Raw genomic sequence first — 26,726 nt, 5'->3', positions numbered from 1 at the left:
GTCGGCAAACTACATGTCCCACTCACAAGTACCCTTAGCAATTGAAACAGAACAGGCAGCCTCTTGTGCCGGCAAACTACATGTCCCACTCACAAATACCCTTAGCATTTGAAACAGAACAGGCATTCTCTTGGAGGGGGAGGGCTTAGAGGGGGGGGTAAATAAAGGGTTAGATAGAAGGGGCAGGGACATAGCTAGGATTTTTGGAAGGGGGGGGCTCCAGACTAAGTGCCACCATTATAATGGGGCTTGGGTGTGGCAGCGTGGCAGCACACACCATTCATTTTTCTAATGGAAGGGGGGGGTCCGGACCCCAAGAACCCCCCCCCTTGGCTACGTCCCTGGAAGGGGGGGGTTAAATAAGGGGGTTACACAAAGGGTGCTAGATAGACCAGTTATGGCCTTTTCTAGCAGTCAGTCGTGATCTGCTGGAATTTCTCAAAGGTGGCCTATTCCACAGGGTTGCCATAAGCCAGAAATTCTGACATACTCCAGCTCCCAGAATTCCATATCCTTGAGACATAAAAGAGTCAGGCTTTGAGTTCTAGTTCCCACAACACACCCTATTGGCATCCTTTAACTAGATTAGACTCCTTATGTCAATGTTAAAATGGTGAATTAACAAGTTATGTAATCATTGATTCAGACTGGGGCAAATAGCATTTGGATGAATGGATGGATTTTCAGTGTGGGATGTTATGGTGCCAGTCCAAATCCAGGATTTTTGTGGCTTCTTTTTGAAAAGAAAGAAACAAGCCATTCTGTGTTGTCTAGCGATGTGTTTAATACCTGTGCTGCCTTGTTTGGGTTAAGTAAGCAGGTGAGGAGTGGAGGGCACTAGCACTATCTTTTGCCTCATTGCCTCATTGCTTTCTTTGCTCTAAAAATTACATGTTTGAAGAGCAGAAACTCCTTGATGCATAGAGGCTCTCTGCATGTTTCTGAACCTTGATTTTTTGGGGGTTCTGTGTTCATTCAAAACACCTCCTCTAATAGAAGATAGTCTCCTATTTGGATTTATTGCTTTTTATGTGAGCAAAGTGACAAACAACAGGGTAAGGTTAGCACTCTTTTATCATTGCATGCTTAATTAAACCAAAAGAGAACAACCAAGTAAGGCTTTTATGAAATCTTGATAAAGAACACACCACTGACTAGCCATCTTTCTGTACACATCTAGAATTAAGGAATGAGTTTCCAGGTGTGAGAGTAATTGTGATACCTAGGAAGATGGGACTCCTGGCATATTTAATTTTGATATTAAGGACTTGCATCTCTTCACTCCACTCATGAATGGTTCTTTCCCCTGTGTGATGCTAAAGATTACAAGTAATGGACCCCTCTGCTTAGTTTGATTTCCTAATCTATTAACTAGGATATTTGCATTTGCTTGCCACAGGATGAGTGTGTGTGTGTGTGTGTATGCAAGAGGTAGGGAGCAAGGCTAGAAGGATTTATTAACTAATGAGGGCTAAGTACATTTGGTGATTAAAACAGAACAGCGAGGAGGAAAGGGTTTGCATTAATTAGATTTTCTCTTTCAATATGGACTATTATAGAGCAAAATTACACAACAGGAGCTTAAGGCCAGGTGGGCTTCCTTTCAGCTAGGGCCCCATAGATGGCTGTTAATAGGAAATCTCTTCTTGGGACCTGTGAAGGGAAAGAAGTTTCTGATTGTGTTCCAGATTTCCCCCCTCTCAGTTGAGTAGTTGAGTAATTTTTAATTACTCATGCAAGGTCTACAAAGTAGAATTTGGAAAAGTGTTCAGCCTAAGGGTATGATGACCTCCTCCTCCTCCTCCTCCTAATCTATTAAGTGCCATCACTGTACAGGAAGAGAAACTAAGAACAAAACAATTCCCTGCCCTCAGGCTTATAGTCTAATTAGGAAATGATACAAACGAAAAATGGAATGACAATGTAGGAGAGGAGTAAGTCTAGCCGATACTGCCTCTTCCCTCCCTCAGAGGCCATAGTAGTGGCAGTTGGATTGGAGGGACTCTGGGCTGCTGGGCATAGGTATGATGGAACTGTGCTTGCTTGTTTGGAATTTTCTAGTTTTAAAAATGGAATAAAGGTTTGAACATGCCGCTCTGAAGTATATAAATAGATCATTGTATATACCAATGTATAAGTCGACCTCATGTATAAGTTGAGGTCAGCTTTTGGGGCCAGAATTATAATAATAATAAATAATAATAAAATCTTTATTTATAGCCTGCCTATCCATAGATCTAGGCGGGTTACAGGATGCAATGACACACAGTACCATAAAAACAACAATAAAATGAATAAAAATTACAAATAACAACTTCCATATTAGCTCAAGTACAATTGCAGTGAAGGGAGAGCAGAAATTACATCGAATTAGGGGAAAGCTTGCTGAAAAAGGAAGGTTTTTAGCCCCTTCCTGAATAGGTCAAGGGAGGCGGCCGAGCGGAGCTCGCCGGGAAGAGAGTTCCAGAGCTGTGGGGCCGAGATGGAAAATGCCCTCTGTGCTGTCGAAGAATATTTGCATCTGGAACTCTCAACAGTTGCTTCCCGGCTGACCTGAGTGTGTGGGGCGGATTATATGGAGAGAGGCGGTCCTCCAAGTACCCTGGGCCCAAGCCATTTAGGGCTTTATAGGTAATAACCAACACCTTGTATTGCGCCCGGAAGCGAATGGGCAGCCAATGTAGGTCTTTAAGCACAGGTGTTATGTGACTGGCCCTGGAGGATCCAGTGACCAGTCTTGCTGCCATGTTCTGAAGCAATTGTAGCTTCCGAGTATGGTACAAGGGTTGCCCCATGTAGAGCGCATTACAGAAATCCAACCGAGAGGTCACCAGAGCATGTACCACCGTTTCAAGGTCCCCCCGGCCCAGGTAGGGTCGCAGCTGGCGTATCAGCCGAAGCTGATAACAGGTGCTCCTGACTGTCGCATCCACCTGAGATGTAAGGTGGAGCGACGGGTCGAGGAGCACCCCCAGACTACGAACTGAGTCCTTCAAGGGGAGCGTGACCCCATTCAGGACAGGTGGACAAACATCCATCCCCGGGCCCGGGGAGCCTATCACGAGCACTTCCGTTTTCTCTGGATTCAAACTGAGTCTGTTTTCCCTCATCCAGCCCATTACCGACTCCAGACAGGCATCTAGAGGAGAGATGCCATCCTTGGTCACTGCATCAGTCGGAGACACAGAGAAACATATTTGGGTGTCATCAGCGTACTGATAACACCGCGCCCCGTGTCTCCGGATGATCTCTCCCAGCGGTTTCATGTAAATGTTGAATAGCATGGGGGACAGAATGGCTCCTTGAGGGACACCAGATGTAAGGGCCCTCTTATCGGAGCACACGTCCCCCAGCTGCACCATCTGGAATCTACCCAAGAGGTAGGAACGGAACCAGGATTATGGATTTTGACATGACCTGTTGGTAAGTCGAGGGTACAATTTAGGAGCATGTAACAAAGGATGTAAAGGACAAAGCAAGGGAATTTGTGAGGCACCAATCACCACACACACACACACACACACACACACACACACACCTTGTAAATACAGTGGGTCTTTGGAATGTCTCTAGCAAACAGGCAGCGAACACATATACAGAAATGCACCCCCTTTCCTTGCAAATATAGTGTGTCTTCGGAATCTCTGTAGCAAACAGCAACAAACACACATATACACACACGTAAACACATCCTCTTTCCTTGCAAATACATTGGGACTTTTGAATTTCACTAGCAAACATCAACACACACAAAGACACACCTCCTTTCCTTGCAAATCCAGTGGGACTTTTGACGCGCTCTAGCAAAAACACACACAGTCTGTCTTCTTGCCTGGACAGCACTGTCGAAGTAAGGAGAATGGGGTGGTGGGTAGCAATTCTCTTAGGAACTTTCTGAGCAGCATTACCATATTGACAAGTCGACCCAGGATTTTGAAGTCAATATTTTAATAGTAATAGTAATAATAATAATATAAATATTTACTTGTATCCTGCCTCTCACTTTTTGAGGATCGAGGCGGGTAACAGCAAAGTTCAAATACAAATTATATAATCAATAATAAAAACATTCCCTTAATATCCCCAAACCTCCTACCCTCCCACCTTCACATATAAATCATAACAATAAAACCATATGATAAACAATAACCAGGCCAGCAACTGAGGCTGAGAGACACCAGGCCAGCAACTTAACGCTGGCTCCCCAGCCCTCTGGAAGACTGCTCCAGCCTGAGAGGGATGTTGTTATTATTAGTTAATGCCTGAGGGAGTATTAAGGACCAGTCTTTTGTTGTTATTGTCATGTTGCGTTTTGCACTGTATTGTATTTCTGCTGCCAGGAGAGAATTAGACATTGTCAGTTTTTACTATTTATTGCTATTATGATTTGTTGTTATTTTTGTTATTGTTATTTGCTATGTATTCTGGGGATTAATTTTGAGTTGTATTGATTTGATCTGTTAATTGTTATGCAGTTTTTATTGTTATTTGCTATGCATTCTTCTTGCTATTTATTATTATTGTAATTTGTTATGTTATTTTTATTCTATTGTTATTGTGATGTATTTTTCTTACTACTGTAACCTGCCCGGATACTTCATGATTGGGTGGGCTATAAATAAATAATTTATTATTATTTATTATTATTATATGGGAGGAGGCATTCCCTTGAGTAAGCTGGACCCAAGCAATGTAGGGCTTTATAAGTAATGACCAACACCTTGTACTGTTCCCAGAAGCTAACAGGAAGCCAGTGCAAAGATTTCAGAATGGATGTTATTCTGTCTAATCTTGATTTTCCTGCGACCAGTCTGGCTGCCATATTTTGGACCAGTTGATGCTTCCGAACATGGCACAAGGGTAGCCCCATGTAGAGTGCATTGTAGAAATCTGGGCAATAGGTTACCAGTGCGCCTACAACCCTTTCTAGGTACCCCGGTTTCAGGTAGGGTCGCGGCTGGCGTATCAGCCAAAGCTAATAACAGGCACTCCTGGCCATTGCATCTATCTGGGATGACAGCTGAAGCGATGAATCCAGGAGCAGCCCCATGCTGTGAACTTTAGGGGAAGTGTGACACAGTCCAGGACTGGTGCACATATCTCCATACCCAGGTTATGGTTACCTATAGCAAGAACCTTCATTTTATTTGGCTTCAATTTAAGTCTATTTTTTCCTAATCCAGTCCATTACTGACCTCAGACAGTTGTTCGGAGGGGAGATGCCATCCTTAGTCATTGAAGCAGTCTGAGACATGGAGAAGCAGATTTGGGTGCCATCAGCATACTGAAAACATCCCGCCCCATGTCTCCAGATTATCTCTCCCAGCGGCTTCATGTAAATGTTAAGTAGCATGGGAGACAGAATGGCACCTTGAGGGACACCAGATCTTAGCTCTCTTTTAGAAGAGCAACTGTCTCCCAGCATCACCATCTGGAACCTACCTGAGAGGTAGGAATGGAACTACTGCAAGGCAGAGCCCCCGATTCCTAACTCTCTCAAGCATTCCAAAAGGATACCATGGTCAATGGTATCGAAGGCTGCTGAGAGGTCCAAGAGCACCAACAGAGCCACACTTCCCCTGTTGATGCCCACTCAGTATCCTGACCTGAACCCAGTTTGAAATGGAGCCAAATGCCAAATATTTTGGCAATTTTAAAAACTTATAGACAAGTATATACGGTATTTCGCAAAATAAAATGTATAAAACTGAAGCATGCCAAGTGAAAATTTAAGTTGCATAGGCCAAAGTTTTTTATTATCTAGAAAGTGCAGAGAGATAGGGCAGAATATGTATTAAATATGCTGGAAAGTATTTGGTGCAGAGAGGGATATGTTTTCCAACATCTAAACATACCTGCTTTTATTTCAAATATTTTGTTTTTGTTTTTGTTTTGACTTTGCTTCATCAAAGCTGCCTTCTTTGCCAGTCAGAAAAAGTGATGTAGGTGTGAGGAATAATGTTAACTGTTGGGATACTGTTGGGATATAATTTCTTTTTCCTTTCCGTTTGTGAATGCTTTTTATTAAGGACTCAGTGCATGGATCAAGGTGCATGTTGTAAACATAGATATCAAACATAAATAATCACTTTGTTAAAACTGCAAATATATGGCTAATATGAAGGAGGACATGAAAGGTGGAGGTTTGCTATGAATTTTTCCAAGGTGAACTAAGCATTAATATTGGAATATACAGTGCACACATCATAGGACCAAGTAATGTTGGCATAATTTCACCATGTGCAAATATAGTAAATTAAATAATTTCTGAATAAAGAGTTAAAGTACTGTAGGTACAGAAAGACCCAGAGGTTGGAGGAAAAATACTTTTGGGGCTATAGCTCCCTTAATGTCCCAGCTATTATGACCACTGGCCTTTTTGGCTGAAGGATTCTCGAAGCCAGGGTTCCAAATAATAACCTTTTCAAGCTCTTGGGAGGCTGAGGTTCCATTCTGTGCTTACTCTTGAAGCTCACCTTGAGCCAGTTAATGCCTATCAGACTGACATATTTCAAAAGATTGTCATGAGAATGAGGAAGGAGTAAATGCCACTCTGTGATTTAGACAACCTGTAGAACAGGCATTGTGAGTTATTTGGGAGCAGGAAAGGATGGAAGGGGAAAGAGCATTAAGCAAGGATTGTATTGGTTTCTAGCTAAGGGGAAAAATGATAGAACTTGCTGGAGAAATGCTTATAATATTTGCCAGAAAAGCGCACTTGTCCAGCAAATCCCTCTCAGCTGTTGCCCGTTCTTGTTTTACAGTCTGGACTTTTGGAAAATGGAAAATTTGACATCAGGCCCAGATAACACTAGTGCACATCTGTCATCCATGTATATCTTCTCTTCTATTTTTGTGCTACCTCAAAACTTGGGATTTGAAGTACAGTATTGTATCTGTGCTCCCCCCCCCCCCCAATTTGCCTTGTGTTGCTCTTGCTGGTAAGTTTTGCCCAGGCCAGTGACATATTTGAAGGTGCCAGGGGCAAGGTGCCTGCCCATGGGTTCTGACTCCCATGTCATCCTAGTGGCCTTACTGTTAGGGATTGGTGGATGGCAGCAGTAATGGGCATCTGAGAACACCCTATGGAAATGAAGATGGTGTTGGCTACAGTTTTGACTAGCTCAAGCATTTGAGGGAAATATAGTGATTATTTTAGGTGATGGTTATATTTATATTAATCCTTTCCTCTGTTAATTCCAAGTAAACATGTATAACTGTCCTCCTCCCCACCTCCTCACAACAAAGAAAATTAAGATGATGGCTGCAGTCTTACTTGTGGCATTTCTTCTCATAGTCTTGGGCAGAATACTGTTGCTCTATTGCCTAAGTAAAACTGGGTTTGAAAAAGAGAGAAAACAACCAAGCAAAAGATTTATGGCAGTGACTAGCATCAACCCTACTGATCCTTTTGAGCTTTATTATTATTATTATTATTATTATTATTATTATTAACCTTTATTTATAAAGCGCTGTAAATTTAAACAGTATGTCTGGCATATGTTCCACTATAATATTTGTATCATGCTGGACACCACACACAAGCACAAAAGGGGAAAAGAATGACAAAGGAATATAAGCGGCCTATTTACTAGTGGCTGTGGTACTATCATGTTGTGTCTGACACCAAGGTACTATAAAAATAGGTGAACAGATGTTTTCATAGAACCCTCCACATGTTCATACCCCATCCATTTGGTCTGTCATAAGCTACTGTACTTTATATATCCAGAATTTGGCCATATGCTATACTGTTACTGGCCTTAAACATTTAAAAGCATCTGCTTTCTTGATTGAAAAGATAAGGTGTGGCTGGACATGACAAGGTGAAGCTGAGGTGGTGCAATTAACACACAGCAGAATAAGTTGACTGTTGCATTTGGGAAAGCTGGATGTGGCTGTCTCTTCATGTAGTATGCCACATTGTCAAAGTCTGAAGATAGAGTCAACCACCCCATAATATTGTACATGTGACAGATTCATTACGGAGTAACTTAATTTCACCCTGTTTACCATGTGTGGCTCAAGGCATTTTTATATCTGAAAAGTAAGGAATTACTCACACTTCCTAAAATTGAGTTGTATATTACTCAAGGTATTCTGTCAACAGTGATAAAAAATCCCAACAGTGGCTCTCACCCTTCCTGGCAGTAGAAACACAATAATAACTGAACAACCACAAATTAATAATTAACAGTTCGCTGCCTTTTTGTGGCATCCAACGTCTGCAGCCTGTGGTAGCCCTGCTTCACTTAGTGGCAGGGATAGCCTACCATTTGTCTGAGCTTTGAATGAGTGGTGGTTGGAGTTTAGATGATGACATGGATAAGATTGGATGTCAGTGGAAATCTCTGGAGTCTTATCCTTTGGATCAAATAGTGTGGTGTCCCCCTCCAGGCTTGGAATCAGATTACCCTCAGCTGGTCTACTCCTGCCAACTCCTTACTTATAAATTATAACTAGTCTATGGGATAGTGAACTCCCTCTCACACCCATCCCCAGAGTAGAGTCAACTATGATGGTGTGGAAACTCATGAATCAACATAAGAGAGTATTTTTCAATTCATTTAGACTAGGGCTGAATTGTGGCCTGTAGAAGGTCCATTTTTCACTCTTGTATCTGTCGGTTGAAAAGCGCAACTGGGAATCACTTCTGCTTTTGTGATGTTATGGGATGGGGTGTGGGCTGTGAATAAATTTGCTGGAAAATAATAAATAAGGAAAATACAATAAACAGTAATTTAATACAATAACACAGTAAATGAGGATACTGCAAAACAAATGTTTTATACCATGTTGGCATAGAAAATTTCTTGGTAAAATTTTTAGTTTGGTGTGTGTATATATGTACTTTTGGTAGACCTCAGGGAAGTCCAGGGACTTTGTGGGGCTCCCAACTCTGTCTTGGAAGTTAAACATTAATGATTTGTACTCCAGTATCACTGCAAGAAGCCAACGTGATATAATAGTTTGAGTGCTGTTCTACAAATCTGGAGATCAAGGTGTCAATCCTGATTCATCCTTGGAAAGCCACTGGGTGATGTTGGGCAAGTCACACTCTCTCAGCCTCAGATGAAGGCAAAGGCAAACCCCCTTCTGAACAAATCTTGCCAAGAATATTCTGTGTTAGTTTCACTTTAGGTTCACCATAAGTTGGATATTTACAAAGTAACAACAGAAGGTACTGGACACTAAACTAGAATTAATTGGCCTTACTGTTGCCACTGGTTAGGTGCATGAAAGAATGGAGTAGCTTTTACTCATTTGAAAGTTAGGTTGAATTAGTAAAATCCAGAAATGAACCAGTAATCATTTAGTGAAGTTGTGGAGAGGTGTGACTTGGACTTGGTCTTCCTGTAGCACACAGATGTGGCTGAAAAAGTCTCAGACTCAAACTCTAAAAGATCCACTTGCCCAAACCAGTAAACCCCTCTTCTCGTAACAGTGTCTTCTGGCTCACTAGCAGTACTTATGAAAGTTACTTGTTTGAGTTACAACTTTCACAGTCCTATAGTCAGCATGTTGAGAGAGCCTGACACATATTCCAAAGGGAAGATCCTATATACTTTTAGCACAGTGTAAATATACACCAGCATAGTTACTCTGAATCCCATGGTTACACAAATGAGTGCACAGTGGGTGCCAAGACCTTGAGTTCAACCTGCCCTAGCCCACCAAGTCACCATTTGCAAGAGACTGCTGCGTGTGTGTGCGCATGCGCATGCACACACATATTTTTTTTTGTTTGGAGAACAATTAGCTGCACAAGGAACTGGATATATACAGCTTCTGGGAAAGTGGAAGTGCACAATGATTATTACTCTAGTGTAGTGTCCTAAGAGGATTCCAATCATTTCCCAAATAATGTTACCAAGTTCTGTTCATTGACAAATGGAAGTTGGTTAATTTGCTGTTCTCTCAGCAATATTTGCCTATCTGTCTACTGGTGTTCATGTACAAACTGTTAAATATCCACATATTCTAAAGGTGCTCTGCATCAGAAAGCAGGATGAATTGTCTCAGACCATTTGCAAAGAACAAATCCTGGCTGTCCTTTGATCATTTGTTGGGAACAGCGGCACACCCTCCTTGACAGGGCCACTCCTCCCCTTCAGTGCTGCCAAACCGCTCTGCCAAGTGAGAGGGAAAGAGCCAGCGGGGGAAGAGGTGCTCCATCGGTTGTTCCTTTCTGCCCTTGGAGAAGCCATAGCTTTCCTGGGTTGTTTGAGGACTCTGCAGCTGGAGGAAAGACATGGAGTTACAAGTAAACCACAACTCTGGAAGCAGCCAAGGTCTGTCCTGAGCCAGCCCTGCTATATAAATGTCCCACAGTATTGACTAGTTTAAACAGCATGCAGGATGTTATGCTCAGTTTATCCAGGCAGGAAGCAGATCAGGGAAGTTTTGCAGGATTGAATGAGGTGTAGGTTTTAGATGGGTTTGTCTTTTAAAAATCAGAGTGTTCTGTTTGGCTGTACAAGTACAAAGTGTTCTTGTTTGGTAATGACGATCTGGTTAGCATTACCCAACTCACACATCAGGAAGGAAGGGAAGAAGGAATATTCTATAGGAGCAGTAACTGCTCTGTCATCTTCTGAGCATTTCATATGTCTTATTTCATGTCTTTTATGATGGTTGTGGGGGAGGAGAGAAATAGATAACTTGATTCATTTTCTTTGTGACTTAACTGGTGTTTCTGAAAAAGCATTTAATTTTTTAAAGCTACACTGAATTTGTATCAGAGGAGGAGAATGCATTAAGTGCTCATTTTATATATGGAGCAAGGTTTATTACTAAAGTGTTTTTGTAAATGGAGTAAAATACAGTGTTTGTATTAATCCTCTAATCAAAGCAATTAGCAAAGCAAAACAGTCTTTACACTCAGTATTAACTAGCAGTGAGTCACAGAGGGTATATTGACCCAGGAAACTGATCTTTTATTCAGGCCGTTATCCTGCAAATTAAGTGTGCTGCAGTAGAAAGTTCACTTCTCATGAATGCTTTTTAAAGATGTGGGAGAATTTTCCTATTAGAAGGATAAGTATGGAAAAGTCAGAAATGGAATGATTATGTCAGGATAAATGTTAACCCCAGGGATAAACTGTTCTTGGCTATAATAATTTCTTCACATGTAATTTCTACACATAGTTTTGTGCACATTTGTGTTGCGCAGTTGGACAGGTTGCAAGTGTGTGAACAGGTGTCTCCGACTTGATTGCTTCCCTCTTTTGGCTCATAGATTTGAAACTGAATGCATACTTGCATGTTTTTGCTTGTTAAAAGAAGTATGAACAACATCCTCATTACGAGTGGCAAAGTAAAGCTAGTTTGGAAAAAGCATTTGCTGATTAATTGTGTAATATAGAGATCTTTGCCAAGGTCTGAAAGAGACATGGGATAATGAGTTGAACAAAAAGGCCACTCTTCAAATAGAACTAGCTGAACCAGTATGGTGTTTTATCTCTTGTTTCAGAGCCTGCCCATGGGTTATATTAGTGACACGCACTGGGCTGGGCAATCCAGGTAGTGTCTTAAATTCTCTTTCCAATGCTATTTCTGATTAGGATTTGTCCATGACATTGGCTCATTTTTTAGTGGAGTCTTCTGTTCTGTCTTCTCAATGAGATGGGAGCTGTGACGTCCGTGTTTCATCACTCTTGGCAACCATTATTTCTTTATTGATATGTATTATTTCCAAAACACTTCAACTTTGTAGCTAGATGTTGTACAGGAAATGTACAAAAAGGAATGAACCTTGTCTGCAGGATTATAGTCTAACTGGGTGTGGACAGCATTCTTAATCTGGAGGGAAGGGCAGTTTTATGGTACTCTATGTTTAGCTCCCTCCTGTTTTCTTCTTGTGATGAATTTTTATTGAGATATTTAAATCAGTTCAAGAGCATATGTGTGTGAAATTCCAAGGTGGTCTGATATGCTTGATAAGTATGTGATTCCATTGCTTATAGGTCCCTGATAACTGTAGTTATTAGGTCCAGAATTTGGTTGCCTTCACATTTAAGAATTTTCTTCTTGTGTATCGCCTTGGGATGGTATAAAAGAAAGATGGGGTAGTTTGGAATATAGCTTCCATAATGTGTCCCCATGGTGGCTTGGGCTTCCTGGAGCTGAAATTCAAACCATGTGAAGGGCCAAAGGTTAGTCTCCTCCTAACAGAAAAGGTGGATGTGATAATCTAATCTTACCTCATGCCTGCTACATGTCCATTCTTTCTAGACAAGGTAGCTGTGATAATGCTTTTTGGAGTTATCTTTGAAAAGTTTCATTTGTATAAACTTTATAACATTTCTTTGAGTGAGAAGGAGGATGTGTGTCTGCTACTTGTTATCAAGTCCAGCTGGCCAAGAATAATAATATGAAAGATTATATTTTTTTCTAGCGATAGAATTTAGAGACATAGCCATGTTAGCCTGGAATGTCAGTATGCAAGTCTATGTAAGTTTATGGTACAATTTCTTTCACATAGTTTCAAGGGTCCTACAAGATCCTCTTTCTGGGGATTAATTCTTTATCAATATGCCTGAAGGCCTAAAAACTTGTTGGGAAAACCTAACTTTAAAAAACCCAAACAAACCCCATGAATGTGAACTTGAAGTCACACTTGGTGAACTTCGTGTATAGAGTTGGGAGAGATAATATGGGTTATCTTGGCCTGCATAGCTCCCATTGCATAGAAATATTCCCTAGCAGTGGGAGGCCTATGGCCCTCGAGATATTTGGCATTTCAGCTCATAGAAGCACCACCCAACATGGCCAGAATGATGGTAGTGGAAGTCCAAAATATTTAACTAGCCAAGAGTGCCCCACTCTTGCCCTAGAGCTAAACTATTTCTAGCAATCCCATCTTAAAAATGACCTGTGAAGGAGGGGTCAGAGCTTGGTGTCAGAACCCATATATTGCATGCAGGAAACTCCAGATACAGTTAATGATTTTTTAAGTAAAAGGGATCAAGAAGCCGTTTGTGGGCAAACATTAATTAAAGACCCTGAAAAACCACTGTTATTCAAACAAGTCAGTATTGGCCTGGATTGACAAGATGTTTTATTTGGCCCCTTTCTTTGTTTTCAAAGGATATTCTTCACCTTCCCTACATGAAGGTGCTCATTTTTTATCTGAAATCTTCTTTGATCCAATTGGTCCTCTTGAAACTGAAAGCTCAAAGAAACAGTTTCTTCTTCTCACAAAAAGGAAAGGTTTTCTTTTTGTGAGACTCTGTCACTGTGACAGATTTCAGTTTTCAGACTTAGGTCTTCATAACTGTCTAATTCTGCTGGGAGAGCATACAACTGGTGGGAAGTAATTTAAAGTGTGGGCAGGAGTACAAAACTAGAATTGGTATATTCCATATTTATCACTTTGTTGACACATAGATACAATGCTTGTAGCTTGATACTGATTGAAAACATTGGCACTTGCAAAAGTATGTGTGTGTGTGTAATCACAGTATAAACAATTCTGATCTGAATAGCCTCTGTTTTTTTTTAACACTGCTGTTCTGAAAAAGTGGGGCATTCTACAAATATGTTTTGTAAATGAAGTAATATAGGGTGTTGGTTTAATACCTTGCCAAAACAAGTAAAACTTTATTCACTCCATTGTTGGCCAGGAGGCCAACTTGCATACCAAATTCTTCCTTAGAGAAGTGATTTTATCTGTACATAATATTAAATATTTTGGTTGTGCGAGTGCAGAAGGCATATAGGTAAATGCCAGTGTATTATCACAGAGCTGACAAAAACTAGCTGGCACAGTCTTCTCCTGGGATTTCACCACCTGAAAATGCTTGTGAGAAAATGCTTGCTCTGAAAATACTCCACATGGGAATGTTTCTGCACTTGGCAAGTTTTCCTGTCAGGGCAAGACCTTTTTCTATCATTTCATCTTCTGTAGAAGGAGATTTTGGCTGGACACTGATTTCAAACAGGCTATTGTCTCTGTGCTTTTGAAGGGAGTAATATCAAAAAGAATATCCTGCCACTCAGAAGCAGTGTGGCCTTAAAACAGAGATAGTCCTCTATTGATAGTTGGTCTGAGTGTGCAGAGAAGCAAGATACCATGGGATGAATGAGGTGTAATGGGTAATATCTGACTTAGAGAGTGTGACTGGGTACTGTTGACTAGATAACTGAGGTCATCATGTATGAAGGCATTTTCTATTCTCTTAGAGAGGTTACTAGACTTCCATTCTCTCTCACTAAATTCCTGGTGCCTTCCATTGTATGTCAGTGGTTTGAAAACATTATAGTAGTTTTCAAAGAAGTAGCCATGTTAGTCCATTGCAACAGACTTAACAAGGCCACTTCTTTGAAACTTCTGTTCTGCACCCCTCATCCAGACTTCCCAATATTTCAAAGAATATGCACTTACCTAGTAGTTCCCTTGGTCTCTGAATGTGGGGAAATAAATGCTAGCATTGGCACAATGCACACTTATACTAAGGAGTTGCTTTTGCCTAATTTTCAGACAAGTTCAGAGATGGATAAACTGTGTCTAGTTTTAACGCTTCAGACTGTTGCTACATCCTCAAATCATTTCTGTCGTCCACCTCCTGCAGTCTGAAGTGGTCAAAACTAGACACAGTTTATCCATCTTTAAAGTTGTCTGAAAATTAGTATGTTGATCGAGTGAAGTTTAAAGAAGAGGGAAGGGCATATCTATATTTTTTATTATGATGGTTGAAACTGGATAAATGTCATACATAATTCTGATGTGAATAGCAGCTAATTTTCAGAATTTGGGATAGTGATGGTAATTCCTACTGCCTAAGAAGGTTGGTGGTTACATGGAGCCACTTTACACCCCCTTCACCAAACCATTAGAGGCACTTCTAGACTTGTGCAATGAGTACTCCACACCTCATGTAGGAATCTACTATGTGAACTAGCAGGAGGAGGACACAATTATGCACAACTTTCACAGCTGTCACAGCTTCTTTACCTGCCTTCTCACTTAATGGTTCATTGTGGCTGTTAGGTTTGCCTTTGAATTGCAATCTCTAGTTCTTGTGCTTGCTGGGAAAAATATTGACAGGAAAGGGAACACTTGTTGAATGGACCGAAGCATTGGTTTGTTTACAGTGTGTGTTATTTTGTTTTGTAGAGTTTAGTCTTTCACAGCAAAAACATCCAGGTTCTGTGCTACTATGTTATTGAGTACCTTCAGGTTGTTTTTGATTTATGGTGACCCTAACATGAACCTATCACAGAGCTTTCTTGGCAAAATTTGTTCAGAGTGTGTGTGTGTGTGGGGGGGGGGAACCTTTGCCTTCCTCTGAGACTATGGAGTTTATTGCATTTAGTTTAGAATGGCCCCTGAGTGTTCTTAAAGGGGCCGTTCTGGGAACGGGAGCTGGCGGGGAACGCTGTATATCGCACAGCGAGAACGTCGCTGCCGAGCGTTCCCCTTTCGTTCTGGGAGCCTTCCGTTCCGTTCTAGAGGGCTGATTTTCGAGAACACTTTCTCAAGCGTTATCGAAAATCAGCCCTGGGGAACGCTCCCAGAACGGAAGGGGAATGCTCAGTGGCGGCATTCTCACTGTGTGATATACAGTGTTCCCCGCCGGCTCCCGTTTCCAGAATGGCCCCTTTAAGAATGCTCAGGGGCCGTTCTAAACTAAATGCGATAAACTCCTGTGACTTGCCCAGGGTCATTCAGTGGGATTCCATGGCTAAGTGGGGATTCAAACCCTGGTCTCCGGAGCCATCGTCCAACACTCAAACCACTACACCATGCTGGCTGTCCTTTGCATCTGTATCCTAATACATTCATTCCTTTTTCTGTCCATTGCTGTCATTCAGTACATATTCCTTTACCATATTTTACCCCTTGCAGGCTGCCAGCCTAGTCATTAATAGAAATTACATTGGTTCAAATGTACAGAACTTTATTTTGAATGTGCAAGTGCAGACGTTGACTTGATTTTAGGCAGAATTTTAAACTTCTTACTCCATGGGCCATAGTTACTCCATATTGAGCCATAGTTGGAGGAGATCCACTCAACCAATGGGGATTAAGTTAGTCTGCACTGAGCCCTACGTCTTCAGCTACTTCTGCCAGTATTTCAAAATTCCATGTTTCAGTGGTAAGAGACAATGGGGTCAAATTTATATTCTTCAGTCAAATAACATCTGATAAATCTCTTTGCCTCCCAGGTACCACAAACAACCAGGTTATTTCACAAAACTGACTAGATCATATAGTTGGCATCATCCCAAACCCTAGTTTGATAAAACATGCCTGCCATATAAGTTAGATTCTGTTACTGTAAGTTTACATCTGCCATATGCAGGGAAGGCTGGTGTGATTCCTCTCTGTGCTGCATCTACAGTGACAGAAAGGACTTTGGTTGTCTGTGCACAGATAGGTGTGTGTGTGTGTGTGTGTTCATGTATGACTGTAGTTATTTTTTTCTTTTTTCAGTTCACTGAATTAGGTTGAGAAGCAAATGTATTCCCTTTTATGTATTTTTCTCCGGGAACAAGACAGTTGATGTTTTCATTTTCAGACACTTGAATCTGTGAAAGCATATGCAAAATCTTTCTTTGTGCATGTGAAATGTCTGGCCTTGTTTTTTGCTTTTGATGATAAAGAGCAAGGGGGTGGGAAATCTGAAGTTGTTTTTTTGCCTGTCAGTTGGATGACTTGTGGGAAAATAATGCAAGTACTTGGCATCAGCACAGAAAGGACGGCAAAAACAGTAAAGATTGGCTTGCAGCTTGTCCATAGTTAAAAGAAAAATGAGTAGAAGTTGCCAAGCCAGTTCCACAATGAAAATGTGTCCTGCCTGTACTTAGAGCACTAGGATTTTAACTGATAATTCATGTGGCAGCCTATGTTTATTTTAAACATTTCCCTTTAAAATACCAGTAAACTTGCAACAAGCTTCTTGCATTTTTTAAACTGGTAACTTAAAAAGACATTTTTCTTCTTAATTATAGGCTTGCTTTTCTGTTGTTCTTAGGCTAATATCCTACTGAATTGGAAAAACATGTTGATCAGTGTCAGTGGTGCAGCTGGTTAGTTTTAGATGGATTAGGAAACCTCTTGCCTCTGGGCCTAACTCAAACTGCAGAGGATCAGAATCCAGCCTGTGTAGCTTTCCACAAAGCCCATGGATGGAAGGACGAGCAAATTATAGGGAAGGGGAAGCAAGAATGAACTTGGATTCCTAGCCAAGATCTTGACCAAACAAGCTTCACCCAGTAGTTTGCCAAGAGCCCCAGTGACATCATGGATTGTGACCACATTCCTGATCTCAGGACATAGATATATAGTCAGCCCTCTATATCCATAGATTCTTTATTCATGGATTCAACCGTCCATGTCTTGAAAATAGTCAAAGAAATATAAATTTCAAAATAATAATAATAATAATAATAATAATAATAAATTTTATTTATATACCGCCCTGTGGCGAACCAATCCGGGCGGTTTACAACATTAAAATAACATACAGCATAAAAACAAAAGGCAAATCTTGATTTTGTTATTTTATATAAGCGCCACCATTTTACTACCCCATTTGATTTAATGGGACTTTAGCATCCACAGATTTTGGTGATAATAATAATAATAATAATAGGATTTATTTATATGCCGCCCAATCACTGGGAATCCGGGTGGCTTACAACAGAGGGGATAATAGACGGTTCCCTGCCCTCAGGCTTACAATCTAAAAAGACACGACACAAAAGGAGAAGGGAATGGTGAGGGGGGAGGGGATCAGGTCCAGCATTCTTCTCTCCCTCTGAGGCCTGGACGAAGAGAGATGGACTGGAGGGAGGGCTCTACTTCTTCAGGCTAGCCTTGATGGAGCTGGGCCAGCCTATTCTCTCCCTCATAGGCCGAAAGATGACAGTTATGGAGGGAGGAGCTTCTTTCTTCAGGCTAGCCCTGATGGAGCTGGGCCAGCCTATTCTCTCCATCACAGGCCGAAGGATGACAGTTATGGAGGGAGGAGCCTCTTTCTTCAGGCTAGCCTCGATGGAGCTGGGCCAGCCTATTCTCTCCCTCATAGGCCGAAAGATGACAGTTATGGAGGGAGGAGCCTCTTTCGTCAGGCTATCCCTGATGGAGCTGGGCCAGCCTATTCTCTCCATCACAGGCCGAAGGATGACAGGGAGGGAGGAGCCTCTTTCTTCAGGCTAGCCCTGATGGAGCTGGACCAGCCTACTCTCTCCCTCATAGGCTGAAAGATGACAGTTATGGAGGGAGGAGCCTCTTTCTTCAGGCTAGTCCTGATGGAGCTGGACCAGCGTATTCTCTCCCTCATAGGCAGAAGGATGACAGTTATGGAGGGAGGGCGCTCTTTCTTCAGGCTAGCCCTGATGGAGCTGGCCCAGCCTATTCTCTCTATGGGGGATCCTGGAACCAGACCCCAACACATACCAAGGACCCACTGTATCCTGACATCATTTCCCTGTGTATGGATGCAAGGTAAAAGTAACCCAACCCCCAACCCATGCCAAAATGTTTCCTCACCACACTTTTAATTTGTGAAGCCTGTAACAAACCTTTTATTTCTCCCACACAGCCCCATACCATGCATTATAATTTCTTCTATATTCCTGCTACGCTAGAAGACAACACCAGATTATCAGTTGTGCTAAAATAAAATGAAGACTGAGCATTTACAGTTTTGCATTTTAAACTTATTGAAATAATTGAAATAATCATCATAATGAATGCAGAAATAAAATAGCATTTTAGTTCTGGTACCCATGTACCACATTTGTTTGGAATTTGGTTCTAGTACCACATTTCCTTGGAAATAAGTTTTCTTTGTTGTTGTAGAAAATAGCAAGTTGTGGGGCAAAACTAAATAAGTTTCTGTAACCATGTATATGGTCACCCTTAATTAAAAATGGACCCCAATTTTAATATTGTAGGCCTGTTTGCCACAGCCTCCACCATACCACTCTGAAAGTCCTTTGGGACAAGGTCCTGTAGGCCTTTTCTGCTTCAGTGATCACTTCCTGAATACACACACACACACACGTTTGTGTGTATGTGTGTTTTTATTTGCCATCAAATTGGCTTCCTTTAAATGAGAAACCTACAAGTTTGTGGTCAACAGCTATTTTTTGGTCTTGGAAACTCAGGGCTGTGACTTCCATGATTGAGCCTATCCACCCATAATGCAGTCTTCCACTTTTCCTGCTGTCTTCTACTTTATTAAGTGTTATTGTCTTTTCTAATGAGTCATGTCTTCTCATAATGTCTCCAAAGTATGACAGTCTCGTCTTAATCATCTTGGCTTCTAGGAAGAGTTCAGGCTTGATTTGCTTTGGGACCTGTTTATTTGTCTTTTTATCAGTATCTACAGAACTCTCCTCCAGCACTGCATTTCAGATCAGTTGATTTTCTTCCTACTGACTTTATTCACTGTCCAGTTTTCACAATTATACACAGAAATTGGAAATATAATAGGATGGACAATCCTGACTTTGGTATTTCATGATATAGCTTGACACATTGGGATCTTGCCTGCTTCCTTCATAGCCGCCTTTCCAAATCTTCGTCCTCTTCTGATTTATTTGTACTACAGTCTCCATTCTGATTTATGACTGAGGCAAGCTATGGAGAATCTTTAACTATTTCAGTGTCTTTTTAGGCAAGCCTTCCCAATGAAGAACACATCAGTATCTCTTGATGATAAAAGCAGAGAGGGGAGAAAATCTGAAGTTGGCTTTTTCTCTGTCAGTTGGATGACTTGGGGGAAAATAATGCAAGTACTTGACATCAGTTCAGAAAGGTAATGGTAAAGATTGGCTTGCAGCTTGTGACAATGCTTTATGGAGTTAACTTGGACACACTTTATAACATTCCGTTGAGTGAGAAGGAGGACATGTTTCTGCTACTGGTTATCAAGTCCACCTGACCTACTGAGTGAGGATTTTGACAAATTATACTTTTTCTGGGGAATAATTCTTTATCAATATGCCTGAAAGTCTAAAAGTGCTTGGAAACAGAAGACACTCCGTATCAAGCTAGTTTAATCCAGTTTTGTCTATTCTGTGGGGCAATAGTTGTCAGGCAGAACCGTTTAGCATTATCTTTTCCCTGAAATGCTTTAATAGGGATGGAGCCTGGAAACATCCATATGCAACATTTATGTATATGGCTAGCTAATATCCTGGAGGAAAGGAACAAAATTCAAGTTGGGGGCTGGGGCAAAACTAAAAAAGGATTAATGTAAAGTACTGTGTCCAGGTGGGAAAATTGAAATGCTCAAATGTTGGATGGGTGACACCTGGATTGATAGTAGTACATGCAAAAATGATCTTGGGGTCTTAGGGGAGCACATACTAATCATGAATCAACAAATTCTGAGCTGCATCAATAGGAATACAGTTGGCCCTTTGTATCCACAGTAGTTCTGTCTTGGACCACCACCACCCCACCCTTGTGGATGGCAAATTTCTCAGGACCTCAAGTCCTATTCTCCTCAGTGGTGTGTGACATGTGCGTGACCACATTGATGTCAACAACAGGGCAGAGCCATCCACTGATGCTCCAATTCACAGATGGCAAGCCCACAGAAAGAAAGAGCTGCTGTATAGTGTACGTATCAAGGGAAGTAAGTAATGCCACTCTATTCTGCTTTAGTCAGACCTCACATGGAATACTGTTGCCAATTAGCTTTTGAGCAGAGTACAAAGTGTTGGTTATTGCTTTTAAAGCCTGATTTGAGCCCAGGTTACCTACAGGATTTTCTTCTCCTGTACAATTTGCCCTGTACACACAGGTCCTCTAAAAAAAGGTTTGCTCCAACCAACCAGGATGAAAGTGGCAACTGTTTCCCAGAAGACCTTTTCCTCAGCTGTCTCCAGACTGTGGAATGACCTGCCAGAAGAGATGCAATAGCAGAAATTGCTGGCAGCATTTAAAACAACTTTAAAGACACATCTCTTCTGGCAAGCTTACCCAGTCAATTTTAAACCATTACTTTTTAATTAGTATATTGTAAAGAATGTATTATAGGAGTGTATTTTAATGATCTTATAGTATTTTATTTTAACTGTTGGTTTTATGTGCTTTCTTTATAAATTGTGTTTTGTATCCTGCCTTGAGTCTTGAGGAGAGGCGGGAAAGAAATAAAATTTATTGTTATTGTTACCACAGCTTCTTTCTTTCTTTCTTTCTTTCTTTCTTTCTTTCTTTCTTGCCTCACAGCCTATAAGGGCTCCTGAGGAAATGAACAAATAAAAACCATTAAAACAATACAAAGATAAAATCAGTTTTTAAAACACATTAAAGCTTCACTTTATAAACTCCTAAAAGCTGTCTAAAAAACAATCTTAGAACCCAGTTTTGAAATTGTTAAAACAGCAATTTCAAGCATTTTAATATGTTCCATAGGTCTTCCCCTGGCAATCATATATTTATGTCTTTCATATTAGTTCCCTGAACCCCCTAAATTACTGTTCTTATCCCAAGGATACAATCTACAAAACTTTCAGCAGAATTCCAGGGACACACTCATCTTCCTGTCATTTTGGGGTATAAAATAGCTTCCATGCAAAGTTAGTTTAAATAACAAAAGATTAACTCTGTTGTGCTTTGTAAAACTGGTAGAGGCTATATAACTAGTTTCTGATGAGAGGCTGTCATCTTCTTATGCCTTTACAGACTAGCAATCACTCAATATGCTAAAATATGGCACTCCTGCAGGTAATGAGCTCATTCCAACAAATGTTTTCACAGAAAATGATAGCATGGTATTTTCCTGCTGTGGGCAAAAATGAGAGTGACTTTTCTGACTTCAGTGATAAGAGTGAGTTTTGCAACATTTGCAAAAACGTAACTGACAATTAGGTTCCCACTAGATGTAAAGATAAACTCACACTATACTTTTTCTGAATGTGATTAATATCGCAACAAGTAAGTTCATCTGATTGGCAAGCTTGTTGACTTTTTTTCTCTTATTCTACTCTGAATAGTTAATCCTTTCCCTACCCAACTTTCTTCCCCTGCTTCCACAGTTGTTGAAACTTTACAGCACTTGTAATCAATCACCTCATCTGTTAGAGCAAAGGTACCCTGAGGTTACTGGTAGGCATCGAATGTGACAATTAGATGTGAAGCAGATTCATATCTGTTTCCTTTCATTTTCCTTTTGAACACATGCTTGTCTCTTCAACTCAAAGCAGAGTAAATTAGTCTGGATTGTAAACTCAGTATGAATGTTCCACAGTTCTTGAGTACCTCAGGTTCTACCTATCTTGAGTAGCCTACCTTTTCCCAGTCTTCATAATTAGAAATCAAAATTTGAAAAGGTGTGTTTGTTTTTGGAGACGAGTTGGAAGGTCCCAGCTAATCTCAGTAGAGCTTGTAGTGATCCATGAGTGCAGTTTTGATGAGTTGATTAGTGTCATATAATCCTCCTTCATATTTATTTCCTAAATATATGAATTTACTGCCACTCAATGGCCAGTACTTGAATGGAACAGAGATTTCTTTCTTTTCCAGCCTGGAACATGTTCAGGCTATCACTTAAAATGATTCTTCATAAAACACCTTTTCCCTTGCCAACTCATTCCTTCAAGACTCTCACTCTGTGGCCTTCTCATATTGATATATATTCAGATATATATTACAGTATTTCATACTGTGCTAGTTATTTGATTACGGGAACTTTGATGTAAGCATTCAAAAAGATACAGCAATGCATAAATCAAAATGTCTTTAGAGACTAAAGGTATGTGCTATTTACTTAATTCAAATACTTTCATAGCTATTTTCTGTTGAAAAAGTCTCTATTACAATTAATAATAAGAATAACTATAAAAGGGAAACAAGTTTAAATGTATAGTTTTAAACAAGACAAGACAATGGCATAACCAGCAGGAATGGAATAAACACTAAAGCAACCTATATAGTGGCGTGAGCAATAAAGCCAATGTTTAATGTTCCATTATTTTTGGTTGTCCTCGGTAGCCAAGTGAAATCTTATGCTCACCAGGAGCCTGACCTTTCCATGGTTCTTGCCTTTCACTGTACCTTAACAACAGATGAACCACCCCCCAGCCTCTCTTCAGATTTCAAAGCTAAGAAGGGATAGGGATCACCACACAATTGTGATGGTAAATATTGGCCTTTTTCTGCTGCTCCAAACATGTGGAAAAAACTTGGGCTGACTTATTTATTTATTTATTTATTTATTTGTATCCTGCTCTTTTCCCAGGACTGGGACTCAGAGCGGCTTCACAGTATTTAAAAAAAAAAATGGTACAATAAAATAAAAAGTACATTGAAAAGAATTTTTAAACTAGTCCAGCATTGAACATCACAGCCTGTCCTTATAGTGGCAGCTGAGGCCCCGATACAGCGGGGAAAGGGCCGGTTACAGGCCGCCCCAAACGGGCGGTCTGTAACTCGCCTTAGAGTCCAGACTTACCCAGATGATAGGGTCGTACTTTGTTATGGCCTTTGTGGGATCTGAAAATGTGAAATGTGGGTTAAAAGCATTGGATTTTTAATAAATAAATAAAAGGCTTTGACCTGCTTTTGGGAAGGTGGTAGAGAAAGAAGTGCTTTCAGATCTGTTTGGACAAGATGTTTCAAATACAAGACAGCATCACTGACAAGCCCTTTTCCTTCATTGTCTGTGTATGTGCCTTCAAGTTGCATGCCATTTTACGGCAATCTGATTAATTTCATAGGGTTTTCTCCTCAGCTGGCATTTGCTTAATCTCTTGGTGAGCATGATTGGAGAAGGGCCCCTGAAAGCAGAATGTAAGGAATGAGCAGCCTCAGATAATAGTGGTACACAAAAAGCAATGCATAGTGCACTGTAAATTGTTGTGTACTTTTCTTTTTAATCACAGGAAGAGCAGATACTGTATTTCTATAATTGCTTTAGCTGTAATAACACTGAAAGGTCACTGGCTTCCATGGTTTAGACGTTATTCAGTCAAAAGCTGAATAAACTTAAAGATATGTTCCAAATAGTCTATCAGTAAATGATGTATTTGAGAAGTTTTCTGGTCACCATCAAAGAGAAAGAAACAGAGATAAAGCAGTATGAGACGTACTGAAGTTTACCCCAGAGTAAAGCAGTTGCCAAACACGATTACTAAAATATTTAGTGCAAATGTATGAGCAACCTAAATGCTCTTGGCAGCTTTAACAAGGCTGAAAGTTTAGTGAAACGGAAAAGACAAACTATTCTGTTTGGAGCAACTTTGCTCTAATTACACATTTGTACTTTGTATTCTCATCTATGGTGTCATTAGGAACAGCATTTATCAGTATCTTAAGAGTTGTATCTATCAATGTCTGAAGAATGAGTATCCGCAGAGACAAGTGTAAAGAGCAACAGAAATCTGCCTGGGCAAAACATCTGATGAGATTTGATTGAGTCCAAATCTGGTGGCGCACAGTGTGATGTGATATAATCCTTTATTTTTCTTCCAGTCCTATCATTATGTGTGTCAGAACCCTGTCTTTGCCTGGAATGCTTTACTACAGCTTGTCGTAATTCTTTGGTAGTCTGTTCAGCAGAATGCCATTACCCTAGGTGGTCTTTTCTCATGTAACTGTGACAGCTGGCTGCTTTAGCTATGGCCAGTCAAACAGCACCTTCTTTTCTTCCTGGCTTGCTTTATATTTGTGCTTGCAACCTTGATACCTTCTGACACACTGAATAAAATTCACTTGCATATTTCTCTCCTATGATCTAATTAGCAGAACAATTTACTGAAAAAACACTGCGTTTTCATGTTATTGCTAGATGTGGCTACTGTGCTTTTAGAGAATTTAAGTAAATTTGGACCCTTTGTTTGGCCTATGACTAATTCTTCTTTCCCATGCTAAAGAAATGGCCAAGCTAATCAGTGGTGGTGTTACTAATGCAAGGTGTGGGCGAGATATTCAAGAAATGCCAAGTGGATTCTGAGGTGGCAAGCTTGGTCTTGCATGAATAATTTTAGTTTGCTCATTCAGCAGGTACAAGTTCAGTTTCAGGTATCTGCTAATATTTCTGGTACTGCTTTGCCAGTTCTGGAAAATATATCAATATTTATTTACTTATTTATTTTTGCATAATGGGCATTCATCTGGCCAGCTAACAACACTGCCTGTGGTCTTTGAAAACTATGTTTGTTGTTTGTTTTAAAAAGAAATAATGAGTGTATTTATTTTTTAATGAGAAATGCTGTTTAACTTACTCTGTCTCATTATGTGGCAGCCATGAGTGTGCTATATGATATGGCAGCATGCCAGCACTGATTCTGTAAATACCTGAAAATAAGAAAATGCTGTCTATGTATATATGCTTTCAAGTCTCTTGTCGACTCATGGTGATCCCATGGATTTCATAGGGTTTTCTTAGGGGTTGTCTAGGCAATTAAAACACTCCTCATTCTTTTCAAATAGAATGCAATTTCTCCACATATGATTCAGTTGAATTCGTCCTTTTTGAAGGGGGAAGGAGGCAAAAAAACTCTTCAAACTCTGCAGAAAAAGGAATCATTATTTTTACCAGAGCATCCATAAGGATGTGCATTATCTAATGTGTGGCCATCTGTCACATGGTTGCACATTTTTGGCAGAGAAAGAACAAATAGATGTGAATTTGCACAGGAAAGTGAAGACAATTAAGCATTGATGTGAATGTACAAAGATCCACAGAAATTCACATAATACACTAACATATAGACTATCCCTTAGGCAAGGAATACTCAAAAGGTGGTTTTGCTAGTTTCTTCAGTTCAAATACAGCCTATAGCACCTGGCATTTTTGGCAGTCTCCCACCCAAGTACTAACCAGGGCTGATCCTGCTTAGATTCCAAGATCAGACAGGAGTTGGTGCCTTAAAGCAATTTAGGCCTAGAAAATGATGCATGTCTAATGATCTCATTATTCTCCTAGTGAATAGGAGATGAATTGGGCTAGTTGCTTTTGCTAGGAAATTGACAAAAATAGTGATGCTACAAAAATCAGTACTGATTAAGGGAATAGTTCACTTTTACATTTAAAAAAATCATCTGCATGTTTTCTTTAATCTGCGGAGGAACAAAATGGGAAGGGTGGGGAAGCTGTTCCAGACTTATTTTTGGCTATGAGAGCATGAGAGCTCAGCAGCAGACAAACTGATGGGAGTGCTACGTTTACAAGGGGCGAGTCAGCTCTTTTGTTTCCTGGCACTCTGATTGAAAGCTTATTTTTATCGATCTTTTATGCCGAGAACATGGTACAATAGGCTTCTGTAGCACACGTACACCCAGGAGATAGAATAATGCAGGGTTTCAGACTTTGCCACATTAATCATCTGCCTTGACTAAGACAAAGAAGAAACCTTTTTCACTCCTCCCTTGCACTGGGTCTAATCATTCCATCTGGCTGCCCCAGAGGTACAAAACTAGGGTGAAGGGTGGACCTGTGGATCTTTGATTTGTTTGGTGGACAGTAACTTCCTCCCTCCCTAATGATTTGCCATCTTGAGGCAGAACGAATTGGAATTCAGTACTTGTAAGACCACATGTTCCCTACCCCTGACATAGATGGAGAGCATATAAGACATCTTCTTGTACCATATCAATCTTCTTAAAAGGGGAGCGATCTCATTTTGAGAACACAGTGAAGTGATGAATGATTGTGTAAATCAGTAAAACTTTGCAACTGAAGAACAGACTTGACAGTGGGAAGGAATGGCGTGGGTTGGGGTTAGACCCATATTTACACTGGGTTCTTCTTTGGTACAAA

At 40.5% G+C, this 26,726-nt stretch overlaps 1 protein-coding gene across 2 annotated transcripts in view; it reads left to right on the top strand.

Annotated features, from left to right (window-relative positions):
• ABLIM1 (actin binding LIM protein 1) overlaps window positions 1-26,726 on the top strand; it is a 295,489-nt gene that overhangs the window by 55,057 nt on the left and 213,706 nt on the right. The window contains exon 1 of one of the 2 annotated variants that reach the window (XM_089509970.1): window positions 10,164-10,292. The exons of the other annotated variant lie outside the window; for it this stretch is intronic. Within the exon in view, the coding sequence (XP_089366096.1) occupies window positions 10,253-10,292 (40 nt within the window). The 5' untranslated portion in view covers window positions 10,164-10,252. Of the gene's footprint in view, window positions 1-10,163; window positions 10,293-26,726 lie in introns of those variants that run through there. 2 annotated transcript variants of the gene reach the window in all.

The sequence above is a fragment of the Sceloporus occidentalis genome, unplaced genomic scaffold (assembly GCF_023333645.1).
Source record: "Sceloporus occidentalis isolate IW3139 unplaced genomic scaffold, rSceOcc1.0.p SCAF_2, whole genome shotgun sequence".
NCBI classification, from domain to species: Eukaryota; Metazoa; Chordata; class Lepidosauria; order Squamata; family Phrynosomatidae; genus Sceloporus; species Sceloporus occidentalis.
The sequence above is the reverse complement of the archived record's forward strand: the minus strand, read 5'-3'. Positions and strand labels throughout refer to the sequence as shown.